Source organism: Perca fluviatilis, chromosome 11 (assembly GCF_010015445.1).
Source record: "Perca fluviatilis chromosome 11, GENO_Pfluv_1.0, whole genome shotgun sequence".
In the NCBI taxonomy this organism is placed as follows: domain Eukaryota; kingdom Metazoa; phylum Chordata; class Actinopteri; order Perciformes; family Percidae; genus Perca; species Perca fluviatilis.
Window position 1 is genome coordinate 22,707,253 of NC_053122.1, and position 18,112 is coordinate 22,725,364.

General features: G+C 41.5%; 1 protein-coding gene across 1 annotated transcript in view; it reads right to left on the reverse strand.

Moving 5' to 3' along the window:
• The window catches only part of LOC120568657 (tensin-3-like), a 34,785-nt gene that overhangs the window by 3,789 nt on the left and 12,884 nt on the right, over positions 1 to 18,112 (reverse strand). Inside the window, exons 11-21 of the mRNA XM_039816311.1 lie at positions 17,829 to 17,894; positions 15,710 to 15,811; positions 9,735 to 10,931; positions 5,629 to 5,786; positions 5,392 to 5,524; positions 5,141 to 5,224; positions 3,093 to 3,222; positions 1,880 to 2,284; positions 1,687 to 1,832; positions 1,494 to 1,580; positions 1,274 to 1,405 (exon numbers count right to left, since the gene is read on the reverse strand). Coding sequence (XP_039672245.1) covers positions 1,274 to 1,405; positions 1,494 to 1,580; positions 1,687 to 1,832; positions 1,880 to 2,284; positions 3,093 to 3,222; positions 5,141 to 5,224; positions 5,392 to 5,524; positions 5,629 to 5,786; positions 9,735 to 10,931; positions 15,710 to 15,811; positions 17,829 to 17,894 — 2,640 coding nt within the window. The remainder of the gene's footprint in view (positions 1 to 1,273; positions 1,406 to 1,493; positions 1,581 to 1,686; positions 1,833 to 1,879; positions 2,285 to 3,092; positions 3,223 to 5,140; positions 5,225 to 5,391; positions 5,525 to 5,628; positions 5,787 to 9,734; positions 10,932 to 15,709; positions 15,812 to 17,828; positions 17,895 to 18,112) is intronic.

The window sequence follows — 18,112 nt, forward strand, 5'->3', positions numbered from 1 at the left end:
TGCTAAACAACCACGCTAGGAAGTAAATAACCAAGCAGCCTGTTTTGACCCCAGTCCCTAGATATTACATCCATAATAGACAGAGTTATGTGGGGCAGACAGCTTCCCAGGAGATGGCCCTGGGATCAGAGTTGGCTTATGGACCCAGCACATCCTTTGTTAAGGGCTGAAACATTAGCTGTACGTCTAAGACTATCAGGCAAAAGGGGTCTGTTTGGCACAACACACTCTCAAGTTCCAGCATGAAGACGAGTACAGTGGGCTGTAACTGTAGATGGCTTTGTGTGCGATTGTCTGATGAATAATTCCCAGGGAATCTGTATTACTGGACCAATCTCTGATATCGACACTATGATAATTGAAAGAATTATTTAAAATACACTTTTTGAGAGCAAAGTTAGCCATTTCCCCTAGTTTCCAGTCTTTATGATAAGCTAGGCTAACCACATCCTGATTTCAGCTATATATTTAACACACAGACATGAGCGAGGTATCAATCGTCATTAAAAGCCAGCAAATATGTGCATTTCCCAAAATATTAACCTGTCGTTATAACGAATGTTCATTCAAAAAGAACAAGTTTAGAATTTGCACTAAGCTATGCAAACAATAAGGCTTCTGTGACACTTTTAATGAACTGGATCTTATTTTGAAACCAAATTAGTTAAACTAGAGATGCACCAACAGACCGTCCGGTGACCGGAATTGGCTGGTTTTCATGTGCTCGGCCATGACCGGCGACTGGCAGGTCAGTCTGACATATGCCGATTTCATGCCGGTCAATGCTACAATTAACTGACAACATAAGTTATACGAGTTACAGTTCTCGCAGACACGGATGTGACAGCACAGTCTCTTTTTCCTTTCTTTCAACTTTTCCGCCGTGTGTCGCGCGTACCCGCCCACGGTGTGACATGTGAATTTTTTAGTTGGATATTGGATGTGAAAATAACGAAATGGTTTTGCACTTTAGATGTGTGTGAATTTTCCACACCAGGAGTAATTTATATAGTTCTATTTTATAGTGATCCATTATCTGTTCAAAAAATGTTCTATGTTCTGTGCAAAATGTTCTATTAAAGAAAAGATAGAAAATAAATATTTGCATGTGCTGTAAAGTTGTTAGAAAAAATGAAATCGGAATCGGCTAAAATCGGTATCGGCTGGCCTAACTCAAAGAAAATCGGAATCGGCCTAGAAAGTTGTAAACGGTGCATCTCTAGTATAAACCAACCATTTAAAACAACAAGTTTGTCATCCACATCTGCTGTACCTTTCTTGGTCTGCTGCAGAACAGATGGTGGGGGAGTAGCCACCTTCATTGCCAGTCCATAAGCCCCTCTGAAGGAATGGCTGTCCCGCACAATGAAGCAACCAGGCTCCTTGTCCTTCAAGACTGAAATGGCTGTGTGAAGAGAAACATAATTGTGAGGTGGCTCTGTAGTTCTGTGAAAATGTTTCCTTTATTTTATTACTTTGGAACAAAAGCCTACCTTGATCCCTTGAGATATCTGGCTTATACCAATATTTTGATGTGTCCTGCACAAATTTTACAGTAACTTGCTTGCTGGCCAGTACATCTGGAAAACACACAATTATCAGCGAAATAATCAGCAGTGTTCATTTGTTTGTGGTTATCAAGCCATGTGACACCAATGAGGGTTTTGGCTTCATAAGGTAGCTTACCTGGCAGAGGTGAGGCTGTGCCCAGCGCCTGAGCTGAGAGGTCAGGCAAAACATTGGGAAAGGGAATGCTCAGGGAGCTCCCACTGTGGGGACTGGAGAACCCACTGAGGGCTGGAGACGCTGTTCCCCATCCCCAATCCCAAGGCCTTTTTTTTTTCAAGAAAAAAGGGGGGGGGGCGGGGGGGGGTAGGGCCCTTTTTTTTTGGGGGGGGAGGAGGGGGAGAGGGGGAGCTGTAACTGAGTCAGCCCATCCATGGAGGTCAAAAGTTCCCTGTCCATGCCTCCATTTCCCAGCAGATTAGAGTTGGTGTTTGGACAGTCCGTGCCATAGCCGTGACTTGAGTCATCCTGCTCGTCAAAGCTTTGAGCGGGACTGCGGCTGAGAGCGTAGCGAGCCATACAGCTTCGCTGGCTGCTTCGGGGAGAGCTATGGGCGTTGGGGGCAGGGTGGATGTGGGGGTGGTGCAGGGGAGGAGAGTGGTGGCCATAGTCCAGTGACATGGAGTGCGGCGGTGGTTGTCTCGTAGAGGGGTAGCCGCTCAGAGATGAGTGGCGGCTCAGGACTGGATGCTCTGGCCAGGACTGGTTTGTTGATGAACTTAACAGAAAAAATAAAGGTCATAAACATACCATAAAAAAAAACATTAGCCAAGTTAGCATTCAAATGTAGCAGCAAAAAGCTGCAAAAGAATGCTAATTAATGTACATTTCTATCCACTACTATTATGCAAATTTTAGGAGTTGGGTGGATCAAGGTAAACAGTTGGTGGCGCTTATTCTTTCATCGTGTGCCATTAAACCATAAACAAGATAACTAAAAGAGTGCCAGTCAAATCTCAAACAATGTAAAAACGTGGAAAATGTGATGGAAATATTGCATTTATATTTATTTCATGTATTTGTTTGAGGAACATTACAGTCTCCTCTTCACTCCACACAGATCAGATGTTTTCATCTGCCGCCATTTTTCATCTCTTCAGTGACCTTTAAGTCACATGCTTTATGTATGTCGGTATTCATTGGCCTAGTCTGTTTTCATTGCACTTTGTCACATTTAGTTTTTATTAATACACTAACTGTTCCAATTCAGCCAAGTGTAAAAATGTGGTAGGAATATTTCAACTTTGTTTTCTTAATTTGTGGTGTTTCCACTGTGCTTTTACTTTATGTGCAAATTGAAAATGTGCATTAAAACAGGTGGATGGAAACAGGCTTATGTTTTTTATCAGTTCAGGTTAGCACTGAGGCAGATGATTTGTAGATTTGTAATTCATTTAAAAGTGCCGCTGGTACTTTCAAACTGTAAATCAGCTGGAAGTCCAATGATTGTTTGCAAAATTCTGCTCTGTAGAAGAAAGAAAAACGGTCAGCCCAGCTTTAAAGTTATGGTTAGGACAGATCTGTACCTGTCTGTCCACTGAAGGGTCCCAACAATAGAGGCAGAGTGTGTAGCACTTAGCGTCCTGTGGCAGTTGATGGTGTCTGGTAAATTGTCGACTCCAACATGACTGATTATCTCTGAATATCCCCGGGGTTCTGTGTCACAGCAGGAAAACAAATCAGAAATTTCAATTCAAGAACATTTATTGACCGCATTCACAGTCAGGTGCAGTTATTGTTTGAAATGTTGGATTAAATAAAAGTAAATACAAATAGATTGGATTGAAAACATACATACACGCACACATATACATATCTACACACACACACACACACACACACACACACACACACACACACACACAACACATATACATATACATATATACACATACACATATACATACATACATATATACACATACACATCTATATATATATATATATATATATATATTATAGAGAGAGAGAGAGAGAGAGAGAGAGAGAGAGAGAGAGAGCTACATATATATATATACATATATACAAGTATTACTGAGACAAACAAACAAGTAGGAGTGTATGATACAGCAAAGAAAATCCCTGCGAAAAAGCTCTGGATTATTTCCAGTAAGAAATCATATCAATATTGGAGATGAAATTAAATGAAACTGGCCTTGAACCCGGCCATCAATCTACATAAAACCAGTCAACAATTACCCCTGCCGCAACCCACAGAGTCAACAAATCAGGCTCCATTGCAACTAGAAATGAAAAGCCTTCTGACATAATTATCTAAAAGCTTTTATTTCAATCAGTCATAGCCCGGGAGCCACTAACAGCCCCGCAATCTAAAAAAGCTCAAGTTCCAACTCCGGCTTTACAGCAAAGTTCTCTCTGGGTTACTTTTATAGGAATAAGAGGTGCAAAGCTGAAATAGTTGCTGGTTTCTTCTAGTCCCTATTTCCCCACTGAGTACACTGAGACACTTTCATGGGGGGAAGAAAAGTTTTTTTTGTGTCATGCCTCCTGACCCACAGTAACCATGGAGATGTGGCAGGACTGAATGTGGTGATTCTTGCCTGGGTGTCTGAGGCAGTAAGAGGCACAGCAGGGGCAAAGATCTGCTCCCAGGCCCTACAACCTTTAGACATATTGTAGATCACTATGGAAACAAGTCCACAAGAGTTCAAAGTAGAATGAAAATGAAAGTAAAGGTTACATTCATGGAGAATTAATCCATATATGTGTGTGTAGTCCACTGATCTAAAAACATGCCAAGTAAAACACAGCTAACTTTATTTAAAAGGCTTAGGAAATATAAAAATATACATCAGTTTTATGTGATAGTTCTATGATAAAGTAAACAATTAAAATCATTAAGGATTTTGGAAAATAATATCAAAGTCCACAAATGTTGATGCTACAAAGTGCTATGAATGCACACCTCTTCCCATCTCTGACAATAGTATAGCCAGGGTGTGTTCCACCTCAGATAAACACCACACAAAAACATCCATACCAAAAAAAAGTGCTCCATTTTAATCTAAAGAACAACACTGTTATGTCTAAAAAAAATTTCTCTACAGGCCGTGACCACTGAGACATTCTCCAAAAACCCAACATGAAGGGCAGAGACTGGCTAGGAATCTCCCTACTTTCCCATGTATGAGGCGTCTTTGTTTGCGGCTTCTGTCTCAAAACCACTAAGATTCTACAAACAACAATGTCACCATTATTAGGTACAGAAAGAGGGACCTGAAATAGCTCCATTCTAGTGAGAAGGGAAATGTGAGGTACACAGCATCTCGGTTAACTGTTTAACTTCCTACGATAAGGTGCCTCAAATCCACAGGCTTAGAAAAAGGTCAAATGATCCATTTTTATTTTACAATGGAATGACATTTCTGCATTTTAAATATATACCGGCAAATTATATGGAGAATGGTTTTCTATACCACTGCTCTGTATCCCAGTGTTAAACACTGCTTTTAAGTTCACAGAGAAAGACCACTATCTTCCCTCAGACTAAAGAATTTCCATAACAGATTCATATGATGTGGTCAGTTTGCCTTTGGAAGAGATCTGGACCTACCATGATCTGTTCTGTAGCCTCCGTAAGATTGCATGCTAGGAGATGGTATTTGCCTGAGATGAGTCAATTCTGACATACTTTTCACTGAAAACACAAAGGAAACAAGGACAGGGACATTTTAACATTTAATTAAACCTACCAAACAAAGCTGGTCACAAATACATGCAAAATCAATTGATAAAAGAAACATATTTACAAGTGAGATGCTTCAGTGTAAATGACAACAGACACAGGAAACATACAGTACTTACCATAAGGTGTTGGTGGAGAGATGGGGAAGGCGGGAGTGGGTGGAGTCATGTCACTCCCGGCCTCAACCCCACTGTCCATGTCTGGGCCCTGGGCCCTGTAGTCAACACTGTCTGTCCTGTACAACAAGGGGTGCTGTAACAAACAACAAACGCATACATGTAACCAACCGTACAGAATAGAATTATTCATGAAGGGGGAAAGAGCCATTATACACTGTGTGGACATGCTGTATTTACCTGAGACTGTGGCACACAGGGGGAGTATGTCCGCTGACCCCTGTACTCTTCTGTCCCCTCCCACCCTGAGTTACAGAAGCCTGGGTGATCCGTGACATCACTTCCTTGGCGACTCAGACTCCGCGTGACACCCACCCGTCCCTCACTGGACTGGACAGCTGGATACACACAGGTAGACAGCAGCAAGCAGGTCATTCAATGTTAACAGATTCACAGGCATCACCGATTTCAAGGAAGTAAAGTACATAACACTGAAAGAAAAAAATAACAGCGCTTTAACCTTTGATACCTTTTAGGAAAGTATTCAGCAAAATGTTTTTTCCCCCAACACTGCATCTTCTTCTAGTCAAGGTACTATTAAAATGTCTGTCTACTCTGAAATGAAGGCATAACAGACTTGGGTTTGGCAATATGGTTGAAAAACATATCATACTATTAATAATGGCATTTTCAATGTCAAAGTCACATGTAAGTACATAAACCTGATGTTCAAAGCAATTAAATGTGTCCCACTATACTTATATTAGTTATTAGTATGTGTAATTCAACAAAACTTTGAGGTACGGTAACATATAATTGACAAGATCATATCATCCTAACATGATTCAGCTGAATTCATTAAATTATAATTCTGATTTATTGTACTGTACTAAATTGAACTATGTATTCTAACAATCACACTGATGTCAATTCAATTCATGTTATTGTAGACTCGGTCAAATGTCTGGGATTGATAACATTTGAGTTTAGTCTGTCCAAGTGACATCACCACACTGCTACTGGTGGGTGTACTGCCTATAGTCATGTTTTGAGAGGACAGCTGAGGAATGCCAGGGGTCTGGCTGGTGGGCTGGAGGGTGTGGAGTGTGTGTGTGTGTGTGTGTGTGTGGGGTGTCAATGTTGTGACTACTCTGAGTGCTGCCACTCATCACTAGGGTGTTAATTTAAGCCCTCCCAGCAGGCTCCGACCTCTCAGCCCTGAAGAATGCTAAAGGTGCAGGAGTGCTAATGCCGGGGATCATTACTCACTTTGTCTGGATGACACAGACAGTGGCATACGTGCTTTCTCTGTGCATGCATCACACGTTTTTATTTTTTTATCTTCAATTATATAAATCAGTGTACAGGATTTTATTCAAGGGGTATGAGAAACAGTCCTGGAGACAGGCAAGCATGGATCTGAATGGTGGAGACAAATTATCTTTCTCTGCAATGACTTACTTTCAGTGCCATTTCTGTAACCTAATATACCCTCAAGAGTTGGGTTGGGCAGTATCAGGATAAATACAGTATTGTGAGGCAATAGAGATTTGGCTATTTCCACTGAGGTGGCTCTCCTTTAAAGTTCTTAGTTGTGTCCGGCTGTTGCAAATCAATGAGCAGGACTGCTTCAAGGCAATATTGACTTTACAGCACTTTTGCATCAATGTAATGAACTCCTTAATGTGTCAGGTATTTCATTCATTGGATTCTCCCAAAACTCTCCAATCTGGTTATTTTTGCTATAAAACTTTTTATGATTTTTCAGAAAATGTACTTCAGCATGATATAGCCTAGTGATATAAAAGTATATAATATATTATAAGATTGTATCCATATTGCTCATCCCTACTAAAGAGGAATCCTATACTGGGACATTCATTTGATCTAACATCATAATAAAACCACAATAACTTATCAAGTCAATTATATGGTTATTAACATAAGCAATGGCTGCAAGAGCATTTTACAAACACATTGTATTAATGGGTCTTGTGCCATAATGTTGTTTGATCAAATGCACGGTAACTGTTAATATAAAAATATAATTAAGATATAATTAAAATGGTACTGCCTTCTAAAAGCCATGAAGTTACTGGAGATATAAGAGTACAAAGAATGTTGCGATGCACAAAATTTCTCCTACAAGCTTTACTTTAGCCTCAGATGGAGAGGACCCCCAACCTTCCTGAGTTTTTTCACCTCTCATCAGTTGCTGTATGTCAGCCCCAGTCCACTTTACACAACATAAATACTATAACCTCACTCTTCCATCTCCTCTTTTTTTTTTTTACTGTGAAAACAATAACAACATAGAGCTGTGGTGCAATCATGTGATGAGAACAAGCAGGAAAAGCATGACTGGTCTAGTTACATGGATACTGGAAGCAAATATAAGCCAAAAAGCACTATAAGAGCTTGAATTGCTTTCAACAGTCAACATGAATCATTCATTAATATAACTTAACCAGCCTTCTTTTATGATAAATAACATTTGCTCCAACTTCATGTTACAACACAGCTGGGCAGAATGACTCTGAGCCATGAATCATGTCATCAATGCAAACAGATAAAGCCCACATTAAAAACAATCCATTACTTCCTACAAGTTATTTGCAAATTAGCAAAAGTTATAGCCTTTGGCATTTGTTTCTTGGAATGACGCTTCTGTGTAGTTGATATGCACAGACAGGTATGACTTTGAATTGGAATGGAAAAAACATTGCTTCAGGCCTCACTTGTTCCTCTCTTGGAAATTCCTAAGGCCTCCCCATAGTGTGCCTCGCTGCAACCACATGCTGGAGTGTGATTCACGCATTGCTAAAACTCAAACAGCTTTCTGCGTTTTCTCTGCCTCACTGGTTTTCAGCTAAAGAAAGAAAAAGAGAGATCCATTGCACCTAGTGTGACTTTCTCAAGTCAATGGTACCAAACTTGATAACCTGTCAGAGTGAGCTAAATTTTATATAAACCTTTCAATCTTTGCAGCATGGGAAAGAAAGGAATTTTGTAATCTTGCAATTTCTATAAATATTGTTGGTAGAAGCAGACGTACAGTTACTGAAACACATTCTGCAAATTCTTTTGCAGTGTTTTAAGATCATAGACTGCCTCCTTGAATATCCTCCTAGGATCTGTCCTGGGATCATTTTCAACATGAACAAAGTGGAAATAACTTTGGTGGATATCTACTTTAGAGTCACTACGTTGTTTTACCTCTGTCTGCACAACAAACTTAACGGCAGTCAAAAGAAGAGACAGTTGAAGATTATAGTAACATATTGATAAGAAATTAAAAGAAATGAGTCCGGACAGATGGAAATGTGGGGAACATGATAAAAAAATATGGAGAGCAATTATTAGAGATGATTCAAATTAAATATGAAAGACATTGTGTGTGTGTTTGTGTGTGTGTGTGTGTGTGTTTTAGGGCTGTGCAATAAATTGAAATTTTAAATCGCAATCACAATGTCCGCTCCTAATGATCACAAAAACAGAGTAATCGAAAAAAACGATTATTTAGCACATTATGTTTTGCAGATAAACTCATATTTTGTCTTGTGTTCTGACAAAAGTTCAAATTTCACAGTAGTAGGTGTTTTCACTGTCGATTTGTTTAACTGCTTAAGTTCAATAAATGCAACATCTTTTCAAAAGTCAATGAGTAATCGTGTTAAATAATCGGGATTTCAATATTGACAAAAATAATCGTGATTATGATTTTTTTCCATAATCAAGCAGCCCTATTGTGTTCTATGTAATGCTTAACACTTTTTCTACACAACAATAAGCAGTTGGAAGGTCTGAGGGAAACATAAGGTTAAGGACTTTGATTTTGTAAATATCTGTATTCATCATGCAATCTCTATAATCAAACACTGAGAGACGGCAATGTTCAGAGGTCGATGACAGCTGCTCTCCCTCTCTTGATGTACGGTCCTGATCCTCTACTCAGATAGCTATACAGACAAGTCTGGACGGCGCTCTTCCCTCAGATTCATACTGAAAACATCTGAAAACCTGGCAACTACCCTGCTATTTCTGCCACTAAAACATGCAAGGTGGGAGAGGGAGGAGGAGGAGTGCTTTGTTAAGTTAACACTGTAGTGAAGGGAGAAGAAAAGATGATACTCTTGGAGAGGAACAACTGTCTATTTATAAATATTCCTAGGATGTTAATTAAAGTTGTTTTATTACTTATATCTTTGCCATATTTATCAGACATTTCTGGCAAAACAACTTCTCTGGTTTCATAATGACTGTCACACATTTCTTTTCACAAACTCACTTCCAGACCACACTTCATCATCACCACCACACCCAGACTGACTAACTGTTAGACTTACCTGTCTGCTGTGTGTTTTTCAGGGTCGCTGCGTTATTATCGTTGAATCGGAGATTGATGCCGTACGAGCATTTGGAGACTGAGCCGTTCACGTGCGTCCCGCCGTTCCTCTTAATGGAGCTGCTGTGGCTCGAAACTGGCGCGAATGTGGGATCCAGGTCCATGATCAGCTGGTTGAGCTGGTCGATGGAGTTGTCAATGTCCATCGTGAGAGATTTGAACTCCTCGTCACGTTTGTTGTTGTTGTTATTGTTCATGGTTGCCTGTTCTTTGTGTGGCGCTGTGTTTCTCAGAGCATCTGTCGTCATGTCCCTGCTAGGGCCCTGTGGCTCAGTAAGCAGGCCTGCTTTGGGTGAACTGCTCCCTTGCTTGTTCCCTGGGTATCTTTCTGTCTCATTTCCATCCTCTGCCATGTAGATAAACTGTTGTGCAGCAACCATCTGCTGCTGGCGAACCCAGGACTGTGTGGAATAGCTTCCCTGTCTGTAGACGTGCTGCTTGGGCATAGGAGCACTGCTGGGATTAGCAGAGGCCACAGAGTTGCTCCTGGAGCTCAGACAGCCCCTTCTCGCCTCAGCATAGGCTCTCTCATACTCTTCCATAGGAGGGGGTGCAGGGTGGTGGAGGTGGTGTTGGCTCTGGCTTTGCTGCTCCTCTCCCCCGGGACTCCCAAAGCCATCTGACAGCAGAGAGTTCTGGCTGCTCTTGTGGCAGGAGGACGACAAGGTCCCTAAGCTGTCCACACTGTGCAGATCGTGACCTGTAATGACCTCATCATCCAGGATGTCCGTTTCCCTCTCTCGGGGTCTGGGGTCTCCGTTGATGTGCACTTGCGCTGGGACTATCTGCTGGATGCCCACTATGGGGCCTTGATCACCCATCTCCCTCAGTGAGGGGTCCTCAAGACCAAAGCCACTTAAAAGACGCTTCAACTGGACCTTTTCCTGCTGGCTGGGGCCCTGGTTAGGCCTGATGGTGGTGGTGGTGGCGGTTGGGGTGGGGACAGGTGTGGGTCTGTCAGCCCACAGAGAAGTGCTAGACAGGCCTGAGTCGCTGCTGACAGAGAGGGCGTGGTCGCTGTGGTCAGGGCTGGAGGTGGCGGAGGTTGTGCGGGCCCCTCTGCCCAGCGTCGCTTCTCCTCCGCTGGGGCTCCTCTTGTTAGCCGCTTTGTCCTGGGTTAGGCCTTGAGATCGTGGCGCTGCAAAATAGAAGAGATGCAGCGCTTCATACGGTCAGCTGGTATGGGCACACGTACACACAGAGAAACACAGACAGCAGAGACTCACGCAGACGAACACAAATGGCACAACACCACAGACAGGACCCTGTTAACATGCACAGTCATGTCAGCTCACAAACCTCCATCATTTAGAATCTGTTACAGACAAAGCTCAACACTTGACTCACCTGACAAACACAACATTCCAGCCAACATAGAGCAAACATCCAACTACAAATAACTAGGACATTCATACATTGAAAGAACAAATATATGTGAAAATAAATATATGTGATAACAAGTGAAACGCCTCATTAGATGTGTCAGGAAAAAAAATCCCTAGTAGAATCACCAAAATTATTAAAATCCTTTGTTCTGATTTGAGTTTATTTCAAGCAAAGATATTCCGCTCATTTTGCCGTAACAGCTTCCACCTTGCCCCAAGCTGAACTGCCAAGGTGCTAGTGTATGCAGCGTCTACAGCAGACAAAGGTGTTCCTCATGCTCACGTTACATAATAGTTGTTAAGTCTTCCGTATGGCGCTACAAGAGGATCTTCAGAGTCTGACCCCTGCATTCCTCACCCAGCTGTGATTAAGGCCACTCTACTCCCTCTCGCCTGCCCCTTGGCCCCCAGCATATGTCCAAACAACCTCCTTAATCCTCAGAAGTTAAAGACATATCACAGTCATTTTGCGAGGCAGAGTCAAATCCATCACAAAAGAAAACAACAAGAATCTAGTTTACCTAGACTTACGCAAAATGATGGCTGGAGAAGAAGTGCGTGTGAGCAGCGTAAAAGTAAGAACCAAAAGTACCAAACTTGCTGTTTCACTGTCACTCTCTCCTTAACAAAAGAGAGCTCGAACATGACTCCTACGCTTCTCCCTCAATTTGCCGCCTTAAGTACTTGCCTTTCAGTCAAACCATGACTGGAGGATCTGAATACCAGAAACGCATGATAAAAAGCTCCCCCTACTCCTCTTCTGCAAAAGTTCCTGTATGTATAGCTAGCCCCCCCTGGCTCACACAAACACACCAGAGGAACCTGCACATGGCCTAGAGCAGACTTGGCTCAGGCCAGTTCCGCCGGGAGTTCTCCAACAAATCCCTCTCGTAACAATCCTTCTGGCAAGGTGCAATCAGGTTTTAGGATGGATGTTTCCCCTTTCTCTCAATGCTGGCCATCTTTCTCTCTCTCTCTGTCACCCCTGTCATCGTCCTGCCTCCCTTTTCTTTTCCCTCCCCCTCATAGCCGCCCATCTGTCTCAAGAAAAAAAAAAAATCTCTTACCTTCGCAGCCACTAGCAGGTAAGCACACAAGACAATCCCAGTCTCCGGTAAAACAAAACTTGTAGAGAAGAGGCAACGCAGACACAAGAGAGCAGACATGGCTTTCAACCAGCAGATAATGGTCAGGGTCAAAACAAGAGTGTATGAATATGTTGGCCCCTGCTTTCTTTCTCTGTTGAGAAGGTGAGAGTGTGTGCACTCCACACAAGGGGGGGGGACCTTGAGATCTCCAAATAAGGGCAGAGGAATGTAAACAAGTGAGGCGGGGTTTCAGAAGGGAGGCAGGCTGGAGGAAAGCAGTAACCCGACCTCTTGCCCTGCATTAGAGGGACTACCCCACTGGGGAGAGAGGGGGGGAAAGAGGGAAAGAAAGAGAGAGAGGGCGGCCCAGAGAGGATCAGAGAAAGAAAACAACATTCCTGCAGCTCCAGATTTTTTTACTCTCTAAAAAGACCCTTTTTCATTAAAGCAATCCTTGCCTTCTACTTGGAGTTCTGAAAAGCACAAAGCCATGTTGTTTTTCTCTCACTCTTGTGTGTCATGAAATTGCATGCCTGCTCTCCTCAAGAACAATATCGGCCCGAAACAGATGTTCCCTAAACTCGATTATGGGGTTCAACAATTGTTTTAAAAACTGTTTTACCTATCAGGATTAACACTGACATTAACAAACCCATGAATGGTTAACCAAGTATGTTCTTTGCTTAAGAAAATCATATAAACCATTTATATCTAGCATTCATCATGTTGGTTGTTGTGGTATGGTCAGTCCCTGAATAATCCACCAATTACAGTGCAGAGAGCAGCAAAACCAGAACCGTTCCTCAAGCTGCTCTAGTGTCGCGGGAGGAGGTCGGGTTGTGTATGCATATGCAATTACCCAACCCTTTCCATTCCTTCTCAGTTACTACCATCCTGCACCTCCTAAATGCCAAAACTGTGAGTCGAAAGCATAATGATGATGATGTTCATCATCATCATCCTTATTTTCTTCCGCCCAAGCTTCTACACTGTGCCTCCGATGTGTAGATGACAGCCCTCTGGGGGAAAAAAATGTGTACAATTTGTACAGAACATGCTGTACAGAAAATGTAAGAAAAAAACTGCATTATGAAAGAGTTAAATTAACATTTTCTCTCAAACCCCTAGTGGTATTATACAATGCAGACAGATTTGAGATATCCATCACTGAGAATTCCGCCTCTAAAATGCCGTGAAGGTGAATAAACATTGAAAAACTACATTTTAAAAAATTCCACAGCAATATTACCTTGCAGAAACAACTTCTCAGTTACACTACGTGATCCATACTTTGCTGTTTTCTCTCTTTTTACAGCTTCAATACTTTGCAACTTTTTTTAAATTGATATTTTCAAGAAAAGTGTATGGTATGAAATGGGCAAGACAATACAATACTCTCAATTGCAGTCCAGTCATTCTTGGTGAGAGGATTTGCCTGCAGCCGTAAGTGTTTGAAAGAGACCGTCATCTTGTGTCACAAATGAATCCTGGATTTTGCTCAGGTGTAACAAAAGAGCAAACAACTTGAATTCCAAGTATTTATTATATCTTTAATGCCCTCATGCCAAATGAAAAAAGCCAAGCAAGTATGAGCATGAGCCATCAAATATATATATATATTTTTTTAAGATTATTTTTGGGCTTTTTCCACCTTTAATTTGACAGGACAGCTAGGTGAGAAAGGGGAGAGAGAGGAGGAAGATATGCAGGAAATCGTCACAGGTCGGATTCAAAGCCTGGACCTCTGCGTTGAGGCGTAAACCTCTCAGTATATGTGCGCCTGCTCTACCCACTGTGCCAACCCGGCCACATCCATCAAATATTGTTAAACCACACTGACCCTTTTATAAACTTTAGGGTCCCAAAATTAATTCTGGTAATCCAACAGAATTCTTGACCAAGACTGTGAATTTGTGGTCTTAGTCTAGTCTCCCTATATATTTCACCAGTACACCTCGGTTATCATGAAGTCTGATAAACTCTCATTTAAGTGCATTCAACAGCTGTAAGCCAAGCTACACTAAAGCCGACAGCCTACTTTGACAGTAAACCAAAGTAAACAACCTTTCTGGAAAAAACTATCTTTTAAAATTCAGCTCTTCATTCACACATGGGGATAAGCACACACTCTCACTGGTGATTGGCGAAAAGCCATTGAAGTAAATTAGGTTTTCTTTTCACAACCTTAGCACTACAGTGGCAAATGTTTTTCAGACTTCCTCCTCCTGACCAACCTCTGAGTGACAGCCTTTCAGAGTCAAACTGGGCCTGCCAGAGAACTGGTGGTAAGAAGATGCAGAATTCCAACAAAGCTCCCAGTCTCCTGTCTCCGATGTAGTGTTTACATGAGAAAGCAAGGCTGTAAATATCCCACATGAATGCTTTGGAATCAAGGCAAGAGAAAAAATGCTCCTTTGTTAATGTCTTTGCTTTTCTTTGATGGATTCTTAAATTTGAGTGTTTTGCTCTTTCATTGCATTCCCAGAGGAGTGCATACAATTATATATGGACTTGTTGGGGTATTTTAAATGAAAAAGAAAAAAAAAAAATAACGGCAGCTCATTTTCATTAAGCTGAACTTAGCTTATAAAAACACTCTGGGAAAGGGTGGATCTGTGTTTTAATGCGGAATAGAGCAACAACCTCCCAGAATAGAGCAACGTGGTTGTTGTGAATTCTGCGGTTGAGTGGAGAGCAACAACCACAGCTAGGACGGGACGCCCCGACAGGGTGGCTCTGAGTCGCAGTCCATGTGTGTCTGTGCAGGCGCTAGTGAGAGTGTCTATGTGTGTGTTTGTGTGTGGGATGGTTAAAGCATGCCTATTCATTTCAAGAAACAACAAAATAGAAATCTCTTGAGAACTAATTGCTCTTCCTCTGAACTCAGTATTCCCTACGTACAACAACAATCCTCCCTATCCTTCACACAGAAACAACACTGCTTGTTATGCCTTTCGTACTGCAACCTAAAAGGTACATTTCAGCTTTCTTTTCCTTTCCTCGCCATAATAAAAGTCTTGATTCCACAGAGCCTGGCTGCCTGGGTTTTAAGTCCCACTAATGAGTAATAACTCCTGTTAGCAATGCTATGCAACATAAACCAAGTTAGTGGTGACTGTGTTTGCATGTTAATGCAATCACACTGCAGTCCCTTAATAACATGGAGCAGAGGACCTGTCACGCTGTGTTAATTCCCTGAGGAAAAAAAGAGCGTGTGTGTGTGTGTGTTTGTGAAACAGAGAGAACACCGGAAAAGTAACAGAGAGAGGAAAGCGGGGGGAGCTCCATTTCATGTCTAAATAACACCCTACTCATACTTCTTCCATTCATAAAACAGTCACTGGTATTTTCACTCAGGTAGAGCCTGATTCATTAGGCAGACCTTGGCATTGTTATAAAGTCTTGTGAGTCATGTAGTGACTAAAGCAGCGTAATTACTGTACCTTCACCATCACAGATGTTCTGGTAGGAGTCCCAGCGGATTAGTGGATCTGCTGTGTTGTAGTCCACAATAACATCCGCCCCATTTTGCCACCTGTCAGCACCTGGACCCAAAAATAACATTCATATTGTTGATGCTGTACCAAGGTGTTTTTTCTTTACCACAAGCAGCATAACAGTGAGTAACATAAAATACTATTCATCATAATGTCATTTTAATGTCTGTTATGGCTCGAGGGAGGACAAAGAAGGATCTGTCTTAGCAGGACATTTTTGTGTAAATATTTAGGGATGCAGTAATTTAATATTAAAGGTCCCATGACATGGTGCTCTTTGGATGCTTTTATATAGGCCTTAGTGGTCTCCTAATACTGTATCTGAAGTCTCTTTCCCGAAATTCAGCCTTGGTGCAGAATTACAGCCACTAGAGCCAGTCCCACAATGAGCTTCCCTTAGTATGTGCCATTTCTGTGTCTGTAGCTATTGAGGAGGAGAGAGAGGGGGGGGGGGCAAGGTTGAGGTTGGGGGTATGGCCTTGACCAACTGCCACTTTGCTTGTTTGAAAGCCATGATGTCTCTCTCTTTCTCATGGGTGGGCCAAATTCTCTGGGCCGGCAAAGCAGAGAGAGGGGAGGTAACCTTGCTCCTTATGACTTCATAAGGAGCAAGATTCCAGATCGGCCCATCTGAGCTTTCATTTTCTCAAAGGCAGAGCAGGATACCCAGGACTCGGTTTACACCTGTCGCCATTTCTAGCCACTGGGGGACCATAGGCAGGCTGGGTGAACTCTTATTAATGTTAAAAAACCTCATAAGATGAAATGATCATGCCATTGGACCTTTAAGAGCTTTCAGTGGAATTGTATCACTGTGGTAGATTTGAAGAGTTCACTTCGTATTACTCAGTCCTCAATATATTTATTATCCACAAATCTTACTATTCAAACAAAACTATGAAAAGAAATCAGTATTTCCTTCCTTTTACTAGATTGTTCAGGTATAGAAGCCGTTTAAAAAGGAATAGTTTAACATTTTGGGAAATGCGCTCATTCGCTTTCTTGCTGAAAGTGAGATGAGAAGTTCAATACTGCTGAAATGTCAGTATGCTAAATATAATGCGACAGCAAGCAGACAGTTAGCTTAGCTACATAAAGACCGGAAACTGCAAGTCTGGCTTTGTCTAAAGGTAAAACATCAATTGTTGTTTTTACACTTTTGTTTTATGAAGGATTAAACCAGATATAGTGAGTTTTAGAGGTGGTGGTACATTTTAGGCCTTTAATTCCACAGGACAGATGAAGACATGAAAGGGGAGAGAGAAGGGGAATGACATGCAGCAAAGGGCTGTAGGTCAGAGTCAAACCCGCAGCCGCTGCGTCGAGGAGTAAACTTCTATATGTGCGCCTGCTCTACCAACTGAGCTAACCCGGCCACAGAGTTTCTTTATCTTTGGACAGAGCCAGGCTAGCTACCCAATTTCATTCTTCATGCAAAGCTAAGCTAACTGTTGATATTGATCTTTTCATTTAACTCTCTGCAAGAAAGTGAATACATTTTTTTTAATTATTATCTATTTATTTGTATCTATTATAATAAAATAGCCTCAGCATATCATGGTATAATAACAACAAATGAAGTCCAAGTTATATTCAAGGTTTGACTTTCCCCCATGATGCTATGGATTGCAATGTCATTGTTGGGGGACAACAATATCACCCTTGCCAGAATATTTTAATTATGCTACAGCAATAGTAAGCAAATACATATAGCACATACACACAGATCCACACAACATCCCACTCCTGTGGGGCTCTGGGGCAGCACATGCTGTGTTTCTTTACCTCTCTGTGAGAGAAAACTTAAAAATATTTTTCTTTCTCCCCCTTCCCACTTCTTTTTTTCCCCTAGGGGGGAAAAAAAAAAAAAAAAAAAAAAAAAAAAAAAAAAAAAAAAAAAAAAAAGTTTTTCTTTCTTTTTTTTCCTTTCCCCCTCTTTTTTTTTTTTTATAAAAAAAAAACTTCCACAAGAACACATTACAAAATATTTTTTTTTTATTTTATTTATTTTTTTAAAAAAAAAAAAAAAAAAAAAAAAAAAAAAAATTTTTTGTTAGGAATCTACCTGGAATCCTCTCTGGTCCCTCGGAGAACACCAGCTCCACTTTACCATAATCTGCAAATCTGGGATCTGGAATTTAAGCACACAGGAATGCCATTAGTGCGGCCATTCAGAGGTGGAAGGACAAATGGTGTTGTCTGTGAATAGGATTCTCTCAGTACACGTAAAATGTTTGGTAAAACAAGATTATTGGTCTCAAAGTGCCAAGTCTAAATTAAGTCCAGACTGAGCCCTGCAGATGCTGCGTGGAGCAGAGGAGTCGCCGTAAACTAGCCGAGGCACGTTGA